The 26,577-nt window shown below is 38.1% G+C and overlaps 1 protein-coding gene across 2 annotated transcripts in view; it reads right to left on the reverse strand.

The window, feature by feature from the left end:
- Khdrbs2 (KH RNA binding domain containing, signal transduction associated 2) overlaps positions 1–17,587 on the reverse strand; it is a 409,392-nt gene extending 391,805 nt beyond the window's left edge. For both annotated transcript variants that reach the window (XM_027392834.2, XM_035453236.1), the window contains exon 1: positions 17,497–17,587. In XM_027392834.2, coding sequence (XP_027248635.1) covers positions 17,497–17,587 — 91 coding nt within the window. The remainder of the gene's footprint in view (positions 1–17,496) is intronic.
- Positions 17,588–26,577: the final 8,990 nt, after the last annotated feature.

A 26,577-nucleotide genomic window follows, 5' to 3' on the forward strand; every position in this document is an offset into this window, starting at 1 on the left:
TCACAATGTCAAACATTCTTCTAGATATTTATATCTATACCTATAGACAAATGCTACTCTCAGTTTTAAGTAGAGATTAACAGTAGTAAAGACACAGATGCATAGTTGTGCAACGTGCTGAGAATGCGTATCTGAGTGCTTATCTTTAAAGAACACATCTCTACTACCCTCTCCAAGGCCCAGATAACAGGATAGAAAAGGGAGTAGAATGAACATTTGAGTTGAATGATAGGGAAAAGGGACATGAAATGTTGTCTTCTAGGCATGGGATAGACAATACTTTTGAGGAAATCACAGCAGCTTTTGCTGCCTGCAAGGCTGTGCCTGTCAACAGTCAATCATTGACCAGGGAGGAGCTTATGGTGTCTTCCCCATCCTGATGTACTCTGGTTACTGAGGGATCCTGAGGGAGGGGCAGTGCATGCTCCAGTGGATAAATTTAAAAGCAGAAGGATTATAGTCAATGGGTCTAACCCAAATACTCAAAATAATCAAAATAAACCATTACACCAAAAGAATGGAGAAAAGGGACTAACAGGGAGGAGAGGGAGTAATAGGTAGCCAGGGGAATTAGAGAGTGGGGGCATTATAACAAAAGAAATTCACATTACACATGTATGAAGTTGTCAAATACACAACTCAGTGAAAGTTTCATAGAATGGTAATGATATGTTAGCTAGTTAGACTTTGTAAACGGTTATTTACAATGCATTTGCATTTCAAAACACCATGTGCTAAATGATTAAAATGACACAATATCAACTCTCAGTTTAAAATGGAGAAAATGTAAGATACTGAGCATGACAATAGAAACTAAACCAAAAAGGACAGGAGAAAAATCAAATGAAAGAAATAAGGACAGGGGAATGAAAGAGAGGGAAATAGATAAGAGAACATATTACAGGGCAAATCTTGAACAATCCTAGTCTCTCAAGAGTCTGAAGGTGGCTAGGTCTTTAGAAGACCGGAAGGAAGCAAGGGATACTCTCAACTCTCCCCCATTGTACATACCTATTTTGTCATGTCTGAACAGTGCATACACGCTCCAGAAAGTTTGCTGTCTGCACTAGGAATCAGCAGGAACAGTTCTGCTTGCCCTCAAATTTAATGTCAACCTGCCCTCAGAAAATGTAAGGCTGTGACTGCCCTGATCTAAGAGCAGAACCAAGCAGGAGAGGACAGTAACCCCAGCATACATGGAGAACAGGATGCAGAATCAAGGGCCTATGAGAATTCCCCCAAAATAGTGATATAATTTCAGTTATTTGAGAGTAGAAAAGAACCCCATCCATGAAATGTGTATTTACTTTTCATTTATAACTGGAAATACCCAAATACTAGTAATAAATCTAAGAAACCCTAGCGGCTTTATAATCTGTATTTTATCAGACCAACACTGTTAGACTTTTCTTCTTTCACATTCTAATACAACAAGACTGAAAAAACACAAGATAAGATGGATATTCACTGGTCATTTAAACAAAGCTTCCATTTCCAAGAATGTTTGTTTCTCTATATAAGCTTTGAATAATACAAAATGTTTCCCATTCTTCACGAGTTTCTATAGGGTGTTGTAACTACTCCAACAGGAACACATTTCACTATTTGTGTGTCAACTTTTGTCATTTAAATCCATTCCATTCCATCTAAATGTACACACACACATATGCACACATAAACACCTCTAAATACCATGCATAAGCCTATTTTCCTTCAGGGCTAGAGCCTTCTTGCCTGTAAATTAACATACTTGTGTCAAAATTATCTTGTCAGATGCCAACACTAATGTTGTCTGCCAGTCTGGATCACTGTCACCTCTTCTTTGGGTTCTCATTGTTGATGTGACTTGTATGAACATGTTTACTGACTGACTGTGCTTTGGTACACATGCTGTTAGGATAAGCACTAAGTCACCAGTTATGCACTTAAATAGCCTCAGAAAATGTAGGTTACATTCTAGGCAACAATGAATTTATCAGTTAACAATGTGACAATGAAGATCAAGAGATAAAGATAGATCAAGTACTATGAGTACAGACACAGGCATCTGTTCATGGTCTATAAGTATATTGACTCTACTAAATATAAGGGTCAAGTTTGCTTCTATCTAGCACATTTTTTTCCGGGAAAATTAGAAAGGCCATATAGTTTGTAACTAAGTGCATGTGGCAGTGTGCTAGAAATAACTATGTCTCTACTGCTCCCTGATCTCCTCTGGCACTAGAACATACTTGACACCTCGGGACAGTCACGCTAGTGTTTTTTCTCAATATGGCAACTGTTCTCTAGTCACTTTACACTGATGCAACAATGTACTCAAACGCCAAGGCCACTTAGATGGCTCCTCATATTTTCAATTTTGATAGGCAGAACATATTCAAGTTTCCTGCAGTGATTATGTCCTAAAATTAGAAAGAAAAGAAAAATGTCATACAGTGCAATGTAGGTTTAAACACATCCCAGCTAATGCTATCAGCTTTAGATCTGAAGCAGATACACATTGAGGCCACTGTGGAAGGTTATACATCTATCATTAAACATAGCAATCTTAAGCTTTTCCATTTTTATTTTTAAACATACACATCCTTTGTCTGCGCACATGGTTTTGAACACTAAAAATACCATTAAGCAAAGAAAGCATTGAGAAAATGATGCTGAAAACCCTGAACCTTAAGCAAAGAGCATTACCCTTCCACACTTAATACCAACCACTATAAAAACCCACATGAGATGTAAACACACACTTCAAGGCTAAAGATAAGTTCTAGAACACATGAGGACAACTTCCTGACCTTGAAAATGGCAAAGGTTTTCTAAGAACGACATAGCATCACTCTAAAGGAAAAAATGTTAAAGCAGACCAGAAAACTTAATAACCTTTCAAAAGGCTTTGCTGAAAATGAAAGTTTAAGTTGTAGACTGGGGTGAGATATTTACAATTTACATGGTTAACAAATGATACAAATTCAGAACATATAAATAACTCTCACAACAGTAAAAGAGCAACAATCCAATTTAAAAGATGTCAACCTCTAAGCAATCACTTAGATGAGAATATGTATAAGTGGCAAAAGGCACATAAAATATGTTTACCATCATTATTTATCAAGGGAATGCAAATAAAAGCCACAGTATTTTAAACCCTTCAAACAAATAGAGCATCTGATATTAAGAAGACTCGGAAATTCAAATGGTGGCATAAAAGGAAGACCACCAGAATTTTCACACATTGCTGGAGAGATGGTGACAGAGCCTGGAGGATTTTAGAGAACTTGCCATGCCTCTCATATAATGTAAACAATAATGGTAATAATAATAACAACAACAACAACTGTGCTTTAAAAGCTGCTAACTCTACTCCACATAAAGACGTCCAAGCCCAGCCTGCTGATGTATGACTGTACTCTCACTACCTAAAAGGCCAAGGCAGCAAATCCTAACTTCCAGGCCAACTTGGGATACATAAAGTAGTCCAGGACAGCTGAAGCTACATTGCTGTCCAACCAGGCAAAAGAATGGGGAAATGAACATTTGTAACAACTTATTCATATAATAATTTACTACTGAAGACTTCCCACATGTCCACCCTGTGATGCTTTATACAATAGAATAGGTAGCTGGCAATCCAGGGAAAAGCTATTGAGAAATGCAGCAACACAGAGGACTGCCAAAGACGTAGTGAGCTTTCAGGAAGGATGGTGAAGTACTATATTAATACATCTCCAGGAACTGAGGACAGACATCAGAAGAGTTCTTGTTAGCAGATACGAGGATCGTGGGAAGAAGACATGAGGTCAGTATTTCAGCTGATAGGAATATTATCCGTGTTGTCAAGGGTATTACTCACTCAGGTTAGATAATTAATGCATCTCATCGAGTGTGTGTGTTTTAAAGCTCCATTTCTGTTTACAAATTTCACCTCATTGTTTTCAAGTAAGATAATCACGAACATTGAAGCAGATAAAGAAAATAGCTGTTGTTAATACCCACACCAGATAAGTACTGCATACAAACTTCCAAAGAATTTATCAGGTAATTTGCAGATCCAAGAAACTGTATTTTCACAAGGACACAAAGGCCAATGGAAATGGAGAAAGCTTCCCAGAGTTAGAAAGCAACCAGGTAACAGATCTGGAATTTGGTTTTTGACTTTACATGCCGAGTTCTTTTTGCTAGAACAGTAGCTCCCAAATGATTTCTCCACATTCCAGGGTAAGAAATAAATTTTACTTAATATCCTAGTAATTTAACAAGCAATTCTTCCATACAAGTTATAATAAATGTTTCATAAAGCAATATTTAATCCAAAATATGTATTTTAAGCCGCACAGAAGCATCTCCTTTTTCTTATGTCCTCGAAGTCTTTGTTTCTTCCAGAGTGTAACAGCTCTGTGTTGCTTGCATTATGGAAAGATAACATGCATGGATGTTCATGAGTGCTTATCTACAAAAGAGTATGTGTGTCTTTGTGCTCGGACACAGTACACTAGAAGAAGCATTGAGATTTACAGCATGGCAAATTTGGGCCTCCCAGCTCCTGTTCTTTAGGTCATTATTTCACAGTCCAAAATGAAAGCCACACATTTTTAACTGGAGTGTGGAAGTAACAGATTTTACAGAGAAGGAGTGTCAGGAAGATAGCAGTAGGTCTCAAGGTCACAGGTTCCAACAAGTCAATAGGAACCAGCAATGCACACAAAGGTGTAAACAAAGGATCTGGGAGAAGAAAAGCCTCAAAACACTGAGGCTTAGAAAAGATCCAATCATGGATGTCACGATCTTATCATATACGATATAGTTCTTTTAAAGCAGATTCCTTGTCACACGGATAAACTGGCACAGTAGAAGCAGTGGAGTGGAGAATGGGCATGGGGCGACAAAGGAAAGGACAGGACGTGTACTATTTACAGTTAGCAAGATGAAAACAACAACGTAGCACCACCATTATTTTCTTAGTTTAGAAATGCCCTCACTTTACACACGAGGAAAAGGAGCATATTAAGTTTAAAAATAGCCACTCAAAACCAAGGCCTCCATTTACAGGAACAGAAAAAGGCTAAAGGAGTATACCTACAATATTGGTAATTCAACCTACACTCCAATGCCTCTCTCCTTCTACCACTCCCCTTAAAAGCACACAGATTCACTATTTGTGTAGTTTGGAATGATAAATATTCTCAATTTCAGACATTTCGGTATGAAGTCACTGTCCACTTTCTCAGGACCTAGGCTACTATTTGTTCAAGTACACATGAAATTTTCCCCAATTTCTGTTTTCCTTTTCTGTCTCTAAATCCATTAGACAGTATCTGTGGTAGTTCCTTTCTTTTGGAATTTTTTTCTTTTCTTTTTTTTTTTTTTTTTTTTTTTTTTTTTGCTGCTGCTGGCAACGGTAGACATTAAGACAAAGTATAAGCATGCAATTCAGGCTGTCCTTAAACTCACAATCCTTCTGCTTTCATTTCCTCAGTGCTGTGGCTATCATTGCATACTCTCAAGCCCAGTTATTCCATTAGAGCACACAGACATTTCTCCATATCCACTTCTTGACTTCTGTTCCTGAATTTTCATTAAACCCTCTACTCGTCCTTCAGTGCATAGCCTCCGGACCTTGACTAGCCTTTTAATTGATGTGGCAGCAGCTGACCGCCCCTTTAAGCCTTTTAGCAAGGAGCCCACCCCACCCCCTACAGCACTGCTATTCCTTTTATTTATCACCTCCTCTATCCCAGTCACATGTTTACACTGTGTTTGTAAACTCTTAACAGACCTTTCCACTTTTCCCTCTCTGTGCTGTATGATTTGAACTTAACTGCTTTACTATTATTGTAGCCACCTCAAGTCCTGCCCACATCTAAGACATACTCAGGCCATTTACCAAGAGTGTAGCCACATCATGTGTCAAGAACATGATGATCTACTTGCTACTACTTAAATCCTCTTAAACGACTTTTGTTTTTAGCAGGAAGCCCAAACTCTTAACTTGCACTTAGAATGAACACATGATGAGACACTTGCATTCTTTTTAGAAACTGATCTTCATTTCTGTTCTTTTTAAGCCAAATTGGGATTCATTAAGAATGGCTATGTCTAAGTATGGCCATTGTGAAAGGAGGAGGGAAACATGTGGGAAGACAGTGGCACGTGCCTTAGAGATGGAGCAGGCCTCCTGGGAGATTAACCAAGACCACTTCTCCTCCAAGTTTACCACTTATTATACCTCCAGATACATTTAACTTCTATTTCTCTGTATAAATCTTCTTTCTTGCCAGGCTGTAATCTGAGATCTCAGCTCTGCCTTCAATGGTTTCTAATTATTCACCTGTCCCCAAGATTTCTGTGGGCTTTCTCAGGTGTCCTGCCTGTCACTCCTACAGCATCATCTACTTCCTTTATTGTTGTGCTGAGCACACACTCTGGAAACTGCTGATGGAATCGCCTGCACAAACCGCACCTCCTCTCTACTATGTTTGTGACACGGTGATAGCAGAGAGGAAGAACCCCTTTGAAAAAGTCTTCTGTGTTGTTCCCTACATCCCCATGTCTAATATATGAATAGCACACATATGATATGTATATTGTGTATGTGTGTGTGTATGTGTGTGAGTGTGTGTGTGTGTGTGTGTGTGTGTGTGTGTGTGTGTGTGTGTGTGTGTTCTATGGATTTTACTTGGAGGGACACCATTTGGTTTATTGCAACTCATTCCAAATACTTATCACTTCTTTTATCTCCATTAAATTGTTTTTAATTATAATAATGTTTCATTCTACCAGACTTTTGTTCTGTGGATATGATACAACCTCCGGTCTTTCACTAATTTCAGAATACCAGTTTAACTCATATCCATCTATCATTCTGTAAGTCCATTCTAAAGCAACAGCATACCATAAAATGCCATCTGCCTCAGCACACCAAATGTTCTTTCAACTTAACACAACTTAAAACCCCCACCACTCCCCTCCCACCCCCACCCTCATCCCCCCACCCCCACACTTCACCAGGTCTTGAATTCCAGGAGAAGAAACATAAACTCTAATGTAAATCTTTCTAAATGTAGATGATCCTTAATCTAGTTTTACATTTAATTAAATTTTTCTGTTTGTAACATTTACATGCTTAAGCATAGTAAGTGTATTTTACTCGCACTGCTTCCATTGTTATAGGAAATTAATACACTGCTGTGTGTAAATCTAATTTCTTAATTTCTTAGGGAAAATTATTTTAAATGAAACAGGAAACTCTATAGCAACAAATATTTTTAAGACTTTCAACAGTTTATTAAAGTAGGATTTTTATGTCCCCTAAAACAAATATATATATATTCTTTTGAAACATGTCAAGGTTTAGTAACATCTTTTGATTTTTTTTTCAAACTTGTATGAAATAATTGTCTATGTTCCTACCTGTAAAGGAAGAGCACAGGTGATCAATGACTCTGCGAAAATGAGAATTATTTTCCTTCAGTGATGACCTCCTGCATAGTTTATCCAATATCAGATAGTCAGCCCAGGCACATGAATATATAAGCAATGTTAATTGAACTAAATAGACTCAGTAATCTGGACATGCATGTATATGTATGTTTATATATATATATATACATGTATATATGTTTACATGTATATATGTTATATGGATATATGTATACATATATATATGTTTATGTATATATACATAAGCATATATACAAGTGTATGTTCATGTAATGATAATAATTTTTAAAGAGGTCATGCATTTAGTTGGGAGGGGTGATACTGCAGGACATGGAGGCAGTAGGGAAGGGTCAGAGTGTTATAGATGCTCATATATGAAGTTCTCAAAAAAAAGGTACATTGATGAGGTTACCACCTAATGTGTCTCTTCACATTTTCTCATAAAATGGGAGCAATATTCCTTACTTTTCCTAATACATTCTAAATACTTGTGAAATAAAACATGTTAAAAGAATGTTTCATTACTTATTCACCCTATTATACTCATTAAGTACTTTCTTTCATTGCTTTTGCCACTGAGGCTGCCTCTTCTGAGCTGCTCTCAGAACCTGACATTATCCAGCATACAACCACAAACCTGCTGAAATGCACTCTGGGAGAAACACATGGATTCTGATGTTCTATAAGTAGAATAAAATCTAATCACTAACATGTTAAAGGAAATGTGCATAGATTATATCATCTCTGATAACAGGAGAGTAGTAACACCAACCAATATGATTCCAAAGTATTAAATCATAAGAGCCCAGAATGTATGGATAACATTTAAATCAAGACATCTGTTTCTGACCAAATGTGCAATCTGCTTGCTTTCAGATGTTAAACAAAACCCTTACAGGAAGAAGCTACAATTGTTCTTGGTTGGGAGAAAAATTCAACAAATATAACAAGTTCTCCTTTAAAAGAAACCAGAAAGAAAATGCCTGAGCAAATCACACTTCTCCAGGAGTTTTCATGGTCATTAAAAAAAAAAAGACTGAAATTTTCATTTATGCCTCTCTTGAACATTGCTAAGCATTCTTAATATGGCACACTTAAATATAAAACAATCAGAGTTCCTCAATCTGGCTGTAAAAAAACCTACTTGGTAAATGCCCACACAATAAGTCCATTTACCTTTTACTCACTGTATTTATCTTATAACATTATAAATTAATTCATGTAGTTCTTGCATTAGGGACTAATCTGACAAATTACTATTAAATCTCTGACATGAATTTTACATGTTAATATCTGACCTTTCCTTCAAATAGTTTTTTGCCTCTTCCCAAGGAAGCAGTATATTTTAGTGGCTATGCATGGCCTCTGGGTGGGACAATCTGGATTTTGGATCATCATTTCTTTTCTGTATGACTTGTGCTAAGTAACAAGCATTAACTCTTGACATTTATAAGAATGATACCAGTAACAATCCAGTGTGATTGGTGGGCACACTCATGGTAAGCCATGAAACATCATCCCATGCAGCTTCCGACACAGAGCATGACCTACGATAGAGTCAACAGGAAGCATGATGACTCTGAATCCCTATGATCTTCAAAATAACTGCTCTGCTAAACACACATGAAATCCAGCAGACCATCAATGAACTATTGATATCATGAAAATGTATGCATACTTACTTACATTGCATATACACACATAAACGTGTTAAATCCCTTATAGCTAGTAGACTTCACAAATTAAACATGTGATGCTTCTAAGTATAGCAATAGCATATAGTTTTTGTAGAAATATGTCACCAACTCACATTAAAGGACAACTGTGATTGTGTGATTAAATGTAATAGTGTCCTAGCCCAATAGAATCTCTCTCCCAAAACTACAGCCAAACTAAGAATAACTACCGAAAGAAACCTAGAGCAATGCAGTTGTTCTTAGATGTTTATTATTTCTCTACTGAGAATCAGTGAGCTTAGGAATGGAGATGAGCCACTAATAGCTCACTTCAAGGAAAAGTTAGTGTTGCTGCAAAGGGATACTTCTCAAATACTAGACAAACAAACTAGTCATTACAAGATTTTTCAGTCAAGAAAATGAGGGCTCCCATAAAACGAGTATTTGATAACTTTAATTTGAGAAGTCAACTACTAGCTATGCTTTTAAAAAAAGTATTTCTAGGTCAATCTCATTTTATTGAAAATTACTACTTTTATGAAAAGCTTAATTTTTCAATCTATGAATATATTTAAAACATAGGCCTTTTATAATATTAAAAACTATGAAAGTGACAGGATATAAATTCAATTGAGATATAGTTCTTATAATACATACAAGCCAAAAGCATTTAAGCAATCACAGGCACATAAAATGATGATGGCACTCCATGGTTATAACTAAGGTTTTCTAACCCCTGTAAGCACATTTCTTTACTTCTACAGTTACCATAGGAACAAAAAGTTTCAATACAGAATATTTAAAGAGAAACTAAAAAAAAAAAAAAAAAAAAAACAAGGGTCAAATTTGTTCCCTTTTTAGGTTCCATACCATAAGAAATGAGTGTATGTTGGTCATGGCAACTCATACCTATATAGTTCATAAATCATTAATGTTTAAATCCAAACATATATTTACATGAAAATGCTATAAAGAAATAAGAACTCAAAGAATAGGTGTTCGTTATTATATGTAAAATTAAGAGATGCTCTAAAAGGCATAAGGAAGGAAGCAGGCCAGGTGGTTATCATAACCCATATGTCTAAACCCAGAAATAACACATCAGTGATTTCCCTTGATTTCCTCCACTGGAAATAGGGAAAAATTAACACAGGCAACACACGTGTTCACACACACACTCGCATACTCACAAATGCACATACATACATATGCTTGTTCTTTATTAAAGCCAAGAGACTAGACTATGGGCAGCTTAACAAAACATAATTTTGAAGTGCAAAATGTCTTTGTCAGTTAAATGAACTATTAAAAAACTATCTTCACTCCTTTTACAAAAATTAAGTAGGGCTGGGTATGGTGATACATGCTTAAAATTCAAGCATAAGGCTGAGACAAGGGATCATGCAAACTGGAAGTTAGCCTAGAATATATAATAAATATATATTCAAAAAATAAAGATTCAATAAGGGAATTTATACTTTTGACCTCACTCAGCAATAATCAGGCACTATCTCCCTTTGAATGCTACCAAAGACTGAACTGGAAGTCAGGGCTTCATTTCTATCCACCTCACACAATGTCATCAGAGGTCATATGAAGATCTTGAATTGATACCTTTGCATATAATGAATATAGGCTCCTGTTTCCAAACAAGGAAGTACCATAGTGGCTCTATGTCTGCTGGACTGGGTAGAAATTTCACCATGACCAGTGGGAAGGAGGCCTCCCCATCCTTCTTGACCTCAGCAGAAATGCACAGGGAAGGGAGCAGTGAGGGGATGTCCTCCACCTCCCGGAGTAGGGTCAATGATGCCAGTGAGCTGAACATGGCTTTTCACTGCTGCCTGCAATTCTGAAAGTGGTTCCATGTCTAAGGAAGGGTGCCGTAAGGTGTTCCAAATAATCTTTTCTTAAAAAAATCCACAATGTCATCACACAACACTGAAAACATCCAGGGTACATTGTAAAAAGCAGATGCATCCTGGGAAAAACTAGGAAAAAACAATCTGAATGAGAAAAGGCAAGCAACAGGTGCCCACTTACATTCAGTTCTGTAATGGTCTTAGCAACTAAACACAAGATCTGACACACTACATGTTTACAACTTAAAGATACAGTAACTAGAATTTTAAAATTCTTCCCCCAGACAGACTCAGTAATAGCAGTAAGAGAGCAGTGGAAAGGATCAAAGAAATTAATCAGTCTCAACAACAAAGAAACAAATGGGTAGAGTCACAAGGACCCTGCAGGGTAAGGGGAAAAGTGTAAACCCTTTGTCAGGAAATCCACGAAGGAAAGGAAAAGGAAGGCAGGGCTGGAAAGCACCTGAACTGACAGAAAAGAACAGTCAGGACATGGTGAAGGAGGAGTAGCCTAGACATTCCAGGAGGAAGATCTTTGTAGTGGGGGTACTTTATCACCTCAGCCTTGGTAATCACACAAGCCTACACAAGGCCACACAACAAAGCTGTATTCACACAATGTATCGGTGTCATCCGCTGGGTTTGGATATTACAGAATAAAAACAGCCTCTGGCTTCACAATTACCTGCAAATGTGAAACGGTTGCAAAATATGTTTTTTAGTGAATAAATGCCTTTAAAATGATCCCCTGTAGTTTGATAAAACATGGCTGAATTCAGCCGCGAAGGAATTTCTGGAATTTTGTTTCTGAAGCTGTCTTCTAGCTAGGAGAAAGGTAATCTGTAAGTTTGGCATCATCTGCTTTGTAACCACCCACGTATCACACATGGAAACCGAAGGCAGGCATTAGGGATTCAAAGAACTGAGTCACAAATCCACCTTCTCAGCTTAGAGGGCAGAAAGACAAGATCAAACAGAACTGTAGCAATGGAAAGGTCAAAACAAGAAAGGCAGGTTCACCTAACCCATAATAAATAAGATAAGGAAGCTCTTATGGAAGGCTTCCTAGATGAAGGGGTAGCCAGACCCAATTTATTGAATGAGTAATAATTACAACCAGGAAGACCAAGTAGGGTGGTGTTTCTAGCATAGTCGCAGCACATAGAACCCCTCAGATACAGGATAGGTAACAGAGGCAGCCCAGATGACATAGCAGAGAGACCCTGGGAGCAGATTCTGAAGTTTGATGAGGAATAGCTTTCAAGGTATGTGCTGAGCAGCACCTAACGTGATGCTTTCATGATGGATACTGTTGATGCAATGTTGAGTGAGACTTAGATCTGCTTATTGAGTTCAGTCTAGTGAGACAGACCAGAACAACCTAACAATGATGAAGTGGTGATAGTGTGGACAGTGAACTTGAGAGAAAAAGAAAGAGAACTTGTCACCATAGCATGGGCAGGTAAGCGTGAGGAGGGTAGATGTAGAGAAGTGAATAGGTTGTTCCAGAGCAGATAAATGAAGCAGAAAGGATCAAGAGATAAGGCTGGTAAAGGAGATACCTGGTAAGAATGCTAAAGAGCTGGGCAACATGTTGCAGGAGACAGAAATTATTCAAAAGCACAAGCTGGTCAGAATTTCATTTTGAATGAACCCTTGTGAAAGTAGAGTGTGTCCTGAAGTTGGGAACTGTAGAATTTTGAAGAGCCTGGAAGAGTCAGAAAATTAGGGAAGCCCATAATGGCCAGTGGCAGAATCCCTGAGGGGAGAGCAGTGCAAACCACAGGCATGCTGGAGGGGAAGAAGGCCTGTAACAGTTGAGGCAGGTAGGAGGTGATTCTCTCACTAAAGAGACTTCCAGGGCAGTGGTGAAGACAGAGGCTATGCTGAAGAGCTGAAAGGTAAAGTAAAAGGAGGGAACCGGGTCCTGATTAATCACATCAGCCACCTGAAAGGCACGAGAGGGTAAGTGTCATGAAAGGTTCGTTTTATTACTATTGCAAATGAAATGTAGTCTGTTTCTTAAAGTTATCTGGGTTGACAAGGCCACCACAAGACTAAACAGAAGGAGTGGGAGGGCCCAAGGACAGAATGTATCTCTAGAACGAGCTAAGACCACATGGGAATCAATAGTGTACACAATATGGGTCAACATTGAAAAGAGTATTAGACTTTGATTAATAAAAGAATAGGAGGATGGGTGTTGAGTTATGTAAGGATGAACATGGAGTCTGCATGTTAGTGAGAAGTAAGGAACACAGCAGAGAACATACACAGAGATCAGTGAGGCTGAAATCACTTACTCAGAGGGGAGTATTGTAGGCTGAAGAAGCTTGATGAGATCTGGGTTTATCACTGAAAGGAAAAGAACTAGTGTTGACCAGGCCAAGGTAGGCTGACAAGCAACCATTGATGGAGGGGACATTTAAAAACCCTCTGCAATCACATTTTACAAGAGAATGTTTTCTAATTTGATTTATGAGTTAAAATTTTATTCAGTGGTAACTCAAATAGTAAAATAGGAATTGTTTTTCCTTTTCATAGAAAATCTGTTCTCAAATTGAGGTTAAACAGACAATGTCATAAAATGCTAAAGAAAATGTGTTTCTTGTAATTACATAAAATTCTGCCTTTGTTACTGCAAGCAGAATGCTTACCTCAAAATATCTGTCTGTTAAGTACTGCATTACCTGTTTTACAGATGAAAAAACTGAGTATCATACAGGAAAGCAAATGGCATCTTCAATGCATCACAGCGAAGTGTGGAATTGTCACTACGCAGTACCAAGTGTGTTACACACTGAAATAGACTGCTTTATCCCATGTCATTAACTGGCTTGAATGCAGATTGAATATATCAAGATTTTAATCTGTGCCTCTGATTGTATTTCAGAAATGTAAATAAGATTACTCTGAATCTATGGGGAGAAAAAAGACATTATATTCATCAAGAAAAAATCAACTGAAAGAGCTGTGTGAATAGTTTTTTTTTTTTTTTTTTATCAGAAAGTGATTTTAGGCACGATACCAATAAATTCCAAAACTTATAACCTTACCAGGGTGTGTGGGAAACATTTAGGGTATATGATCTAAATTTTAAAGTGATCCTTACTGAGAATTTGTATCTAACTCAGCTTTGACAAGTTACCATTTGTGACAAATAAAAATCTCTGTTTTTGTCCCATTTTTAAAAATCCTCATAGATCTGCAAACATAAAGGTTAACTACTGCTGCCAGGTCAAGTTTTCAACAAACTCTGAAAGGAGTACATAGAGTAAGTAGCTCAGCAACTATTTTATTTGGGAATCTTTGATTTTACAGCACCACAAGTTAGCTAAAATAGTGGCTAATCCATTGATATTTTCGAAGAACACAGGCAAGAAAGTCTTGCTTAAGTCACTTTCACTTGAATTTCATAATACTTGTGAAAGTATAAAATATCATAATTGAATCAACAAATGTGAATCTGTCACACAGCACATTCAACAGAAAACAAGCATATGTTCACAGATATTTTACACAAAAGGCCCAAGCCTTCAAAGTAATTAAATAGAATTAGGAACATGGACTTGTCTCCACTGTCCAACATAATGTTTATGCCTCAAATTTCACTCTAGTGCAGTAAATGTATTATTAATCACTAAACTAGGAAGGAATGAGAAAGTTTCAAAATGTTCAGCTATTGATTTTTCTGCCCTGAGTACATAAACATCACTTCTTCGCATCAGCAAACATCTGGGAGTAAGTAAGAACTGCAGAAATATGCAGATTTCCTGGTCTCACTATTTAATCTGAGAGAAGAAAACTGGGCCCAGGGAAGGAACTCTTACAAAATCAGGTTAAATAAACATGGAATTAAATGGAGGTAGCATAGCTATAAATAACCTCATGGAACTTCAGTGCTCAAGCACAATCGGACCTGGGCCAGAACTTGTAGAATCAGGCTGAGTTTGTTCTATTATCACATTGAAAAACATCTTCCATAGCAAATGGCTAACTACATAAAATTGAAATTACAGGGGGGAGTTATTTTAATCAAATACCTTATGAAAACACCTCAGCCTGTATTATTCAAGACCTGAAATAATAGTCAAATTCATTAATTATTTACTTTTATTGTTTTTTTTGTTTTTGTTTTTTGTTTTTTGGTTTTTTTTTTTTTTTTGGAATCACCCCCACTGGAAACACAAAGCGGTAGCAAATGCTTGTATCTATCAGTGATTGCAAAGCAAAGGAAGTCATTGTAAGAGCTTCTTGCTTTATTCACTGCTCCTAAAACTCATCCCAAAGAATGGAATCATTTGGGCCATTTTTATTAAGCCCCTTAGTCTCAAGACTGTCTGCACAGCACTGCTGAAATGTAGTTCAGTATGCACCTATCTTCCATTTGAGTATCTGTGTCAGGTTTATTTATAGCTGATGTCTTCAAACAGAGCATTGCCAGGTATGAGAAATGAAATCTCTACAGCCATCCTAGAAACCTTCACAAATGGCCTTTGAAGAGACAATGGAAAAAAAATCTATAATGCAACATGTGCATTATGATTCCCTAAGAATCCAAAGCACACTCACCTTACACTCTAGAAAGCATGTGTAAAATGCCCGGGTAGAGTTACAGAAGTGACATGCGCCTTGTGATTCTTTTTATGTACCTATCTGGCTACTCTCAGATTGCTGTTACCACCTCCTTCTTTCTCTTTTCTCATTAGGAATTCTCTGAAATTTAGGCACCCTCTTTGTTTCTTACTGAGGTGCCTTTCTAGTTGCGAGCTTTTTTCCTGATCCATTACAAAAGCAGGCCATGCTTCCCCCTGCTGGGAAAAAATTAAATTACAAGGTACATTAGAATAGTTTCCTCAGGTCTCAAGAAATCCAGTGCTCGGGAAAGAAAAGCGAGGGGAAGCAAGGTATCTAGTGTTCTAGTAACTGTTTTATTGGCCCGGAATATACCTGCATCTCACTCTGATAAGACCTTCGCCTACATCTCTTACTTTTGTAAGTTTTGAAAGTACAATTAATACACATTAATAACTGATGAATCAATTGTTAAGCCATCTGTCCCAAAGAGAGCTCCAGTTAGATAACTCAGGTCAGAGATGATCATGAATTCATATTCTTTTTTCATTGTACATTGAATGGAAATATTTCTGAAGACTAGACTGACAACTAAAAAAGATATTTTTTAATCTGTCAATGCTTATTAAGTCATCCATTTTCAATATTCCTATATGATTATACAGTTGCTCTTTAACAGTAGAGAGTACAGTTCTTGACTTTAGTTTTTTCCACTTTCATTTACTATAATTTGATTATTTCGTAAGTGTTAAACATGATTGCATTTCACTCTCCAAGTACTCTACAAAGCCAGCCTCTCTCCCTTGAAAACAGTTTAGATTTTTCAAATCTTCTACATTATGATTATAAATTCCTTCCTGGCAGTCTTTCGTGAAATACTTTGTTATTATATGTCAAAAAAAATATAACCCATTAAAATGTCACATACATGTAAAGCCTCTGAATCATATGAGGAGCAAAACATTTCTATGATGCAAAACAAACTCTCAAATCTATTTCAATGCTGAGAATCTGGACAAGGGCCCGATGTCACTGTTTCTTCCAGTGGTAAGACCTCAAGCTACAAAGCTGCACTGTAGCCAGTTTGAAGATGAAGCAGTTCATTACTAATGAAACATTCATCCAAAAATTCTGCAGTTGTGTTAAATAGGAATAAGCAGATTACTGGGTATCTGAGGTGTCTTTAGTTAGCTGGCATTGTTTCACATAAATGAAATAATTGGGGATAATATTTCTGACAGAGAAGTTTTCATGTGTGCCTTTTTACAAACGACCTTTCAAAGCAATGCAAAAGGCAAGGCATAGATGCTCTTCTGGGAACGGAATCTCTGCTAACATCACAGGTACACAAAAGAAAACGCACACCTGGTTTTTAAAAAGAAAAAAAAAAAAACAGTTGATCAATTATAGAGCGTTTCTGGGGACCAATATCTCGCAGAGTATCCAATCATCCCGTTTCAAATACATTTATAATCACTTCAGCTCCTGCTTACCACGCTCACGTAAATACAGGAGCATGCCTACTTTAATGCTGATTAATTCTAAGACTTTCCGGGGGGTAAAGACTGATTAAAGGGTACCAAAATCACTTGGAAACGCAAAAGAATGAGCAATAAATAACGCTGATCTGTGACCAAGACGCTCTCAGAACACTCCATGGATCGCATTTCCCCCTGAACTGATTTCCCTGGCTTCCGTGAAGTGAAAGGGTGACGGTGGACCACCTGACACTTGCTGGTTTCCCTGTCCAGGACCCTAACAGGTCTCATCACCCTGTCATTAGACCTCAGGGCTTGGGTCTCCAGCAATGCAGCCTCTGAGGAGTCCGGCTGCCCGCGCTGCGCTCCTGCATTCAGAAGCGGCTCCCGGGGACAGTTTCTGCCCAGCGGAGCGCCCGCCCTCCCCAACTTCGCCCTGCCCGGGCTGGCGGGCGCCGGGGCCGGTCCTACCTTCCGCCAGAAGGCGCGACGCGTGCACAAAAGATGGATCCAGACTATCCTTCTCGGCCATCAGCTCAGGCAAGTATTTCTCTTCTCCCATAGCGCGGACTTCGGACCGTGCCCGGCCAGGCGCGAACCCCGCCCGCTCGGACGCCGCGGTCCCTGGCTCCCGCGGGGACCGTCCTTCCTCCGGTGAGCGCAGCTCTCGCGCCTGGGGCTGCGCAGCCCGCGCCGGTACCTGCTTCTCCCGCGCCCCTGCCCGGCTCCAGCCGCGGCCTCAGCTGGAGAGACTGCCCGCGCGGCCCGCCCCCGCCTGCCTCCCATTGGAAGCGGGGCCAGGGGGCGGGGCTCCCGCGGAGGCGGCGGGCCGTCATTGGGCGGGGCTGCACGTCGATTCGCCGGAGTGGCAGGAGGCTGCTGTGAAGGGGAGGGTGATGCGAAGTGCAAGCGCTCTCTCCTGGCCGCCTCTGCCGGCCCAATTCTCAGGCCTGTCTAGTGCCAAGGAGCCAGGGAGGACCGCCTGGTGTCCGGGATGCTGAGAGAGGCAGAATGAGTGCTCCCAGGCGCGGGTAGGTGATGGATGTCACTTGTGTCCCCGAAGTCCCTGAGGCACAGGTGTCCCTTCCCTCGCGGATAACACTCTCTTGGTCACAGTTGGAAATCGAAGACCAAACGTGGGTTGTGCCTGGAGTTTCTCATGACCTATATACATCCAGGGGCAGGAGGATGTCCACTGAGGAACAAATGAAGGGGTTATTAGGAGATTTAGAACGCTTCCAGTGTGCAACATCGCAATATGGAATTAGTTCTAGGGGCTAAATAACCCATCCCCGCGGATTATTTACTCACTGTCTAAACTTAGTGGGGAGAACTGTGAATGAAAGGATATAGACGATGCCTAACTCCAGTCGCTCTGGTGTTCTCATATTTTAGAGGTAATGGTCTCTCTCGATGTCATGGGGAATGTTGCTGAACTACTTTATATCTGCCCCACCTTTATTCCAAAGAGCATTTAACACTTAAGAATCACCAACAAAGGAGGGAGAAAAAATGCTTCTTTCCCTTACAGACAGGGCCCTGAAATACAGCTTGCCTACTTCAAATGGAATGTGTCTTTCTTCGCTTTACTGTTGTCTTTTCACAAATAACTCCTTTTCAATTCTCCTTCTAAAGGAATGACCAGACCGACTTTCCCTGCACATAAAATCTGCGGGACGTTTTCTAAGTTCTCTTATTCTGTCCAAAGCTTTCCTAATTTGTTATTTATTTTAGATAAAGTTGGGATATTATATTGATTTTGTGTGACTTTTTAAAATGTTAACTGCCTCAGGCCCACGAGATAACTCACTTCGTTTCACAAAAACACCGAAAAGCATGAACCCAAAGATACCAGTTTTTGCTTACATAGTTGGGAAAATAAGCCTCTTAGTTGTGCTAAATCTGAAACTAAACTCCAAGTCTAAGCAATGCCTAAGCTTTGGATGGCAAACACGGCTTCCCCTGCTCTCCTGTATGTAGATATTTAAATTATATGCATCCATCCTATTAGTGTTTATAGATACTGAAAGGGGTCTAGGGACAGAACTTGAAATTAGAGGTTTGTTCATTGCCAGACAAGACAGACACATTACATTTCCTCTCATGGTTGGGGTAGAGATGTTTTCTAATGAGGATGACAAAAGAAACCAGGAACACATGACAAATCATCAGAAATAACACAAAACCAGCACGAATCCTAATCTTTAGGGTAGTTTGTTAATTTAGCACATGATGGACATCATAAAATCAAAATAAATAAGCTACATTGACCCTTAGAACCCAAATTTCTTATTGTTTACTTCCAAATGGTATGAGCCACAGAAGACAGTCTTCAAATGCCCTACACAGAGGTGCCCTCATCCACATTCAAATCCACATGTTCCCAGTAGGTGACTCCTCATCACTGTGTGTTGTCCCCTTACTCACATAAGGCCATTTTGTGGCCACCAAAATTGTGTATTAAATATTTTAAGAGCACACTTAGGATTGAGGACATCTTATAAATACAAATGTAAATAAATTGATAACCTATAAATAAATTATCATTGAATAGAGTATTTGTGGTTATACATAAATAAATTATAACTACTTGTAGGCCTCCCTCTTCAGATGCTAGGAAGAATCATATCATCCCTTAATTGATTTTCAACCTGAGTTCTAGTCCTGAAAGACTTTTTTAAAATATGATTTTGCTTATTATACCATTATTTCAAAAGTGGTTTGTTATGAGAAACGCCTCAAGCCAGTTTGTATCCTGCGGCATACACTATGTAGAATATGTTCTATGATAAAGGTGCAAGCTGTATATTAGTCCCTTCACATATCCTGTGAGAAAGGCCAGTATCAAAGACATTTAATCAGACTTATCACACTAGTAAAATCTACACATCATGAATTATTCAATAAGATACAGGATTTTCATTTCTTTCACTGTTTTTATAAACTTTTTGGATGACATACTAGCCTAGAACTGACTCACAATAACAACTCCATGTACAAATACTAGATCTCTTGCACCCTCATAGAAAGCTTAGTTTCCCCAAAATGCCTGTAGCTCCATCTCTGAGGTGGACAGAGACAGGAGGATTTCTAAGGCTAACTATCTTAGAAAGTATGAATCATGGTTTTTGGAAGACAGTTACTCAAAGGAAAAGGTGAACAGTGATGAAAGCAGCACACTGATGCTTTCTTCTGTCCTCTAACAACCTACAGGAACATAATATCACGTAGATGCATGCAAAAGGAGAGAGAGAGAGAGAGGGATTAACAAAACTGCCAACAACTGGAAATGGAGGACTGCTATCCTCTATTCATGTGTGCAATATTTGTTTAGCCTTCAAAGAAATAGGCACATCACCTCATATAATTGTGAATTGAAATGTTAGGGGATTTGTTTCATTTGTTTAATAGTCTGGCTGATTCTCCTTGGTGAAAAGCTTCTGTTTTGTTGTTCAATTTCTTTTAGTTTCATTAAATTTACAAGACACTTATCAGTTCATTTCTCTAATAACTTGCACGATATAGTTTAGGGTTATAAAAGTGAATGGGGAAGGCTTGTAAATGTCTCAACAGGTACAAGCATTTGCCACTCAAGAATGATATAAATATGCCTCTTCCCTCTACACACGTATCAATAAAAACATAAAACAAAGTACTTTGGGGTTTTTCTGTTTGTTTGTTTGTTCTGTTTGAGGCAGGGTTTTTCTGTGTAGAACTGGCTGTCCTGAAATTCACTCTGTAGACCAGGCTAGTCTTGAACTTGAGATCTGCCTGCCTCTGCCTCCAGAGAGTGCTGGGATTAAAGCCATGTGCCACCACTGCCCAGCTGAAAGTCCTTTGTAAAAGGGAATGAAGAATGATAATGTGGCTATATTGACTATCACTATCAAGGATAATATATACTGCAAATGGTTTCAGTTTTCAAGTTATCTGCTAGAAGAAGTTAAGAGAAGTTGGAGCAAATATGACGAAAATAAATCATATTAAAGTCTCAAAGAATTAATAAAATATTTATGAAGATAATATAAAGAAGTAGGGAATGAAGAAGAAAAGCCAATGATTTTTAAAGTGTTTAGAGTCAAAATTTGCTATGTGCTAATATGTCACAGCACAAGTTAATATTCACACTTTATATCCTAAATATATGCATGGTGGTTTTGAAAAACTTCAAAGTAGTCATGCCATACCTTAGGAGAAATGGGCATATAATTAAGGGTCAGCAGAAGTGGGACAGAAAGAAAAGAGCTGGGGGGTTGAGGCACAGCCAATGAGTTGTGATACTGCTGTTCTGAATGCTCACAATTTGAGCAAAAAGTCCAAAGAAGAAGCTGTCCTAATTTTTAAGTGACTTCACAACCTAAGCAATACAAGCATTTCTGAGGTTGAAATCATCTATTTTTGTGAAACTAACCCTCTACCCCGTTGGCATGTTGTTGGTGGTGCATATAGCAGATTCCTTATGAGTGAGGAAAAGGTAGCTGTCATTATCATCACTCCAAAGCAAAGTTATTGACTGTCTTCTTAATATTAAATCCAATAACTGTTGACTTGTTGCTCAAGTATTGATTGTTTCTTGAGATCAACATATTAAAGTAAGGGCTTGCAACACCAATGTATAATATTTTCTATACACAGAATATTAAGTTCTGATCTTGTATTTGGTATAAACTAAGGAGATAAAGGCTACAAGAAAATTTAATTTAAAAAATCAGGTAAATTAAAACTTTTTATAACCAATATGTGTCATGACTAACACAAGAAAAGAAAGATTGGATTAAGTTTTAATTTTAATTTGGAAATTTCTTATGGACACTCCTGGAAGAATTGCGTAATATTAAAATATCCTTTAGGAGAATGCCATCCTACTCAAGGCTTTAAATCACTACAAGCTGATTAGCTAGTGCATGCTTCCTCATTTTTGACCTAGGTGATAAGATAATGCTACACATGATACAATCATTGTGTTGTTTCATTGTATACAATAAACATACAGTGTTATATAAAATATTTTTATAAATTAGGTACCAACTGTAGCACTAAAAAATTTCAGAGACAAAAAGTAGAGTGGTGGTTGTCAGGGCTGGAGGTAGAAGATAAGAGAAGGGTAGCTGTGTAATGTGTACAGAGTTAAAGTTTGCTGAGACTAACATGGCTTGTGAAAATTCTTGAATATGCTTAAAATAACTACAGTGTACATTCAAAGTGCTTAATATGGCAAATTTTTAATAAAACCTAACACAAGTATCAGGAATTTGTAGACAACAATGACATTTAAAAATTGCATCCCAGCCTTTGGCTGGTAGTACACTCAGCATCCACAACACTTAAGAGCTGAGGGGGATAGCCAGGAATTTCAAATCAATCTTGGCTATATAGAAAGGCTGTCTCAAGAAAAAAAAATATCCAAAACAAAGAACTCACCCATTCTAAGTAAAAGAGAGAGAAAGGAATAATTAAACATGGGGATTCAGAGCAATGTCATAGTTCAGATTCTGTGGGGACAGGAACTTACAAACATCCAACCAGCATAGAACTGATGATTACAATGAAAACCATGTCAGTGTGCAACAAACAAGTCAATACTGGATCAGATCCTGGAACAGATTTTGTTTTTATATTTTTCTTTAAAAAAACTAACAGTGTAACTGACAAAACATGAATAATATCTATGATTCAAATTTCTTTCATTTCCTCTTTGTACAATGATTGAATAAATGACTGCCCTTGCTTTAGGGAAAGTAGATAAAATGTCTGAGGAATAAAAGGCCATCATATTTGATTTTATTCTAAAATTAAAAAAATAATTTGACTCTATACAGAAACAGAACATGACCCAAGAATATAGTGAGTGAGTGGGGCAGAATATTAACACTTGAGGAAAACTGTATAAGGCTCATAAATAAGACATTTCCATGATGTTGCCACTATTCTATGTGATATAACTTCAGAATAAACAAATAAAAATAAATGTTAACAAAATAACCTCAGTGGATATAACTAACAAATCATTTGAAGCATCATGGTTTACTACCTGGCCTTGGAAATAACAGATGTCCATTTTATCATACAGTGCCCATTGTACTGTGCACTGAACTCACAAATTGACTAAGAAGTTAGTAGTATTTTGAAAACACATAACATTACAAAATCTTAAGTTTATCAAATAAATACATAAATTGAAAAATGAATTATTTATGTGTCTCTAAATTCCAAACAATAATATAAATCATTGTGTTTTGGTTTCAATTATTCTTTAAAGTTATGTGGGCATACATTTATTAAAACAACTATTATTGAAAAATACAGTGGGACGTACCTGTTCCTAGTCCTCCAGAGACTGAGGTAGATATCATGATTTTGAGGCTACCCTGGAATATTCATTGAAGCTTTGTCTCAAAAAAAAAGAACATTAAATATATTTGATTAGAAGAGACAATAGAAACAACAACCGTGTTACTGATTGATGTATGTAGGCCTGGAATGAAGCATTTCAAGATTCTCAAGTACTATAAATGAAGAGATTTCATTTAAGGGGGAAACACTCTGGAGTGGGCCAGAGCTGAAGAAAGACAGAAGCTATGAAAGTCTCAAACTTCTGAGTGTCATGTTCATAGGGACTGCCCTCTTCAGTATTTGTAGATTGTAGGACTTCTGATGCATGGTCTGGGAGTTTCCAGTCATTTTCACTATCCTTGGTTTCTTTCATATATTAATCTTGATACCTCTTTTTCCTCACTACCATACTCTCCTACCACAATTCCCACTTAAAAACTATGCTACAAATTATTGATCAGTCTTCGATAAGCTCCACCACATTGATCATCAATATAGTCCCTGGGTTGGAGAAATCTCATATGCTTCCTGTTTTATCCGTAGGATGAAGATGATGCTTTGGGTCCCTACTGTGTGAGCTGCTAGAATCCTTGTATTACAGGAAATTTACTTCCAAGCTCTCTTATCTCAGAAGATACAAACTTTACAGTATTTAAACTATAAGGTCTAACTATAATTAAAATAAACATGCCATACACTGTCTTATGAAAGAGCCAGACCCAAGAAAGCTCTGGCATGATTTCCCTAGGAGAGCCATTCTTGTGTAGTGTGTTCTCTGCATTGTGATCCCATGAACTATCAAAAACAAAGCTGATGATCATATTCTGAGAATGTGGTGCTGAGAGTGATAAGAGAATAGAAATCAAGAAAGTCCAAATATAAGGGAAGGTTACAACCACGTACATGTATGTAAGTAGAGCCTGTCTTTCTAATTAATTGAAGATTATTTTAAGTATTTTTAGCTCTTTAGAAAGGTGTAGGTAGCATTATCTTTTTTGCTTTATTTATTTAATTATTTAAATTTCATTTTACATTCCCATCACAGCTCTCCCTCCCTCCTCCTGCCCCCCACCTCCCACTCCCCCACCCCTGCTCAGCTATCCAGTCCATCAAACTTGTCCATTCATGTTTTAAAGGAGGAGTGAGGATTGAGGAAAGAAATAGACAAGAAACAGTGGATAGATTTGGGAGGACACTCAGTGAATATTGAAAAAATCCCCAAGTTTATTACTCACAGTCTTTATATACCCCAATCAAAAGGGGGGGGGGACAAAAGACTTTTTTTACCATGATACAAAGAACAAGCAAGTGTAATTACCTTCCCAATACCCAAAACATCTGGTCACCACACCCTAACTCAAACATCCTGTAATTTGGTATGGAAGGTCAAGACATCCAGTAGCTATACCTTAGGCTAAACCTCCTGTTGTTTATCTTTAAAGGAGCAAGAATAGGCTTGAACTCACTGACTTTAACTCAAGATGGAACAGAGCCTCTTCTGTGTGCCTCCACACCAACCCCCCCCACACACACACACACACACCTCACCTGGTTCACTGCTCTCAAAGGGTAAGGGTTCCCATGGGGAATCAACAAAGCCTGGCCCATCATCTTTAATATTCTTAAGCAGAGTTCTTAACCTGTAGGTCTTTATCTCTTTGGGAGTCAAACAACCATTTCACAGAGGTCAGATATCCTGTATAACAGACATTTACATTATGATTCATAACAGTAGCAGCATTACAGTTTTGAAGTCACTGTACTTTTTATTATTATTTTATGGTTTGGGATCATCACAACACGAGGAATTGAATTAAAGAGTCGAACCATTAGGAAGGTTGAGCAGCACTGATCATGAGATTATAGGGACTCAAAAAGGGTTTTATTTTAGAAAACATTTGAGTTCTTAAGTCTGGGTGGAATAGTTCTTTATCCTCCTCCCTGGGAAGATGTCAACAAACATGAGAAGATATTTTTATCTTTTACAAGAATCATCTATTAGTGCTACTTAGCTGTTATAATTTATAAGTGTCCTAGATATCCATATCTTTCAGATTCTAGCTGGATGTAGCCTATGGGGTCTAAGCATGCCGTCTAACTTTTAGGGAAGAGTTTGCAATGAAAAGCATAGTTGTATGTAGCAATTATCAAATCTGGATGACAGAAATAATTCCTACGCTACTGGTGCATTCCCATTAGAACTAGCTATGGTACAAGTTCATTAAGGAAGGGGTCGTGTGTGCTTGCTTCAAGCAGAGATTGACATTCCCTTATTAAAAAGAAAATTAACAATTTTTCTGTCATATTATGAGTCACTAAAGGCTCCTTTATAAAGCCATCTATAAAAATCAAAGTAGAGAGGGGAAACATTGTGGAAGAAAAATTCAATGTGGAGATAATAGGAGATGGGGAAGAATAGCCAGAAGACTTCACCAAAATAAAGAATCCATAACACGTTACATGGAAGCCTGCAGTCATCCAAGAAAAACACAATCAAGTAGAAAAGATATAAAAGCACACATGGCATGGAAAGAAAGGAGGGCAATGCTGAAGTTTAAAGATTTAAGGGGAGGTAGGGGAACTGGTGAGAGGAGAGCTGTCTTAGTTAGAGTTACTATTGCTACAATGAAATACCATGACCAAAGTGGGTGGGAAGGTGTTTATTCAGCTTACACCTCCACAGCACTGTTCATCATTGAAGGAAGCCAGGACAGGAGCTCCAATGGGACAGGAATCTGGAGACAGGAGCTGGTGCAGAAGCTTTGGAGGGACTGCATTGCTTCCACAGTTTTGCACAGCCTGCTGCCTTCTAGAAACCAGGAGCACAAGGATGGCACCATTCACATGGACGGGCCCTCCTCAGTCAATGGCTAATTAAGAAAATGCCTTGCAGCTGGATCTTATGGAGGCATTTTTCTCAACTGAGGTTCCCTCCTTTCTGACAATTTTAGTTTGTGTCAACTTGACATAAAATTGGCAAGGATAAGAGATTAGGGAGTGGGTTAGCTACAACAAAGGATATGGAAGTCTTCTAGTTCTTAAGCTAATGTTTTTAAAATCACATATTAAAAGTGGAGTTTGAGCAAAAGTACCCTGGTTTGGCAAACAGTGATGTTCTCAGAAGACACTGGTTATTAAATGTAAATCTCAGTAACTGACATGAGTACATCCCCAGGAGTAATTGCTCAGGGAGGATCCAGAGACACCTTAAACAACACA

Source organism: Cricetulus griseus (genome assembly GCF_003668045.3).
Source record: "Cricetulus griseus strain 17A/GY chromosome 1 unlocalized genomic scaffold, alternate assembly CriGri-PICRH-1.0 chr1_1, whole genome shotgun sequence".
NCBI classification, from domain to species: Eukaryota; Metazoa; Chordata; class Mammalia; order Rodentia; family Cricetidae; genus Cricetulus; species Cricetulus griseus.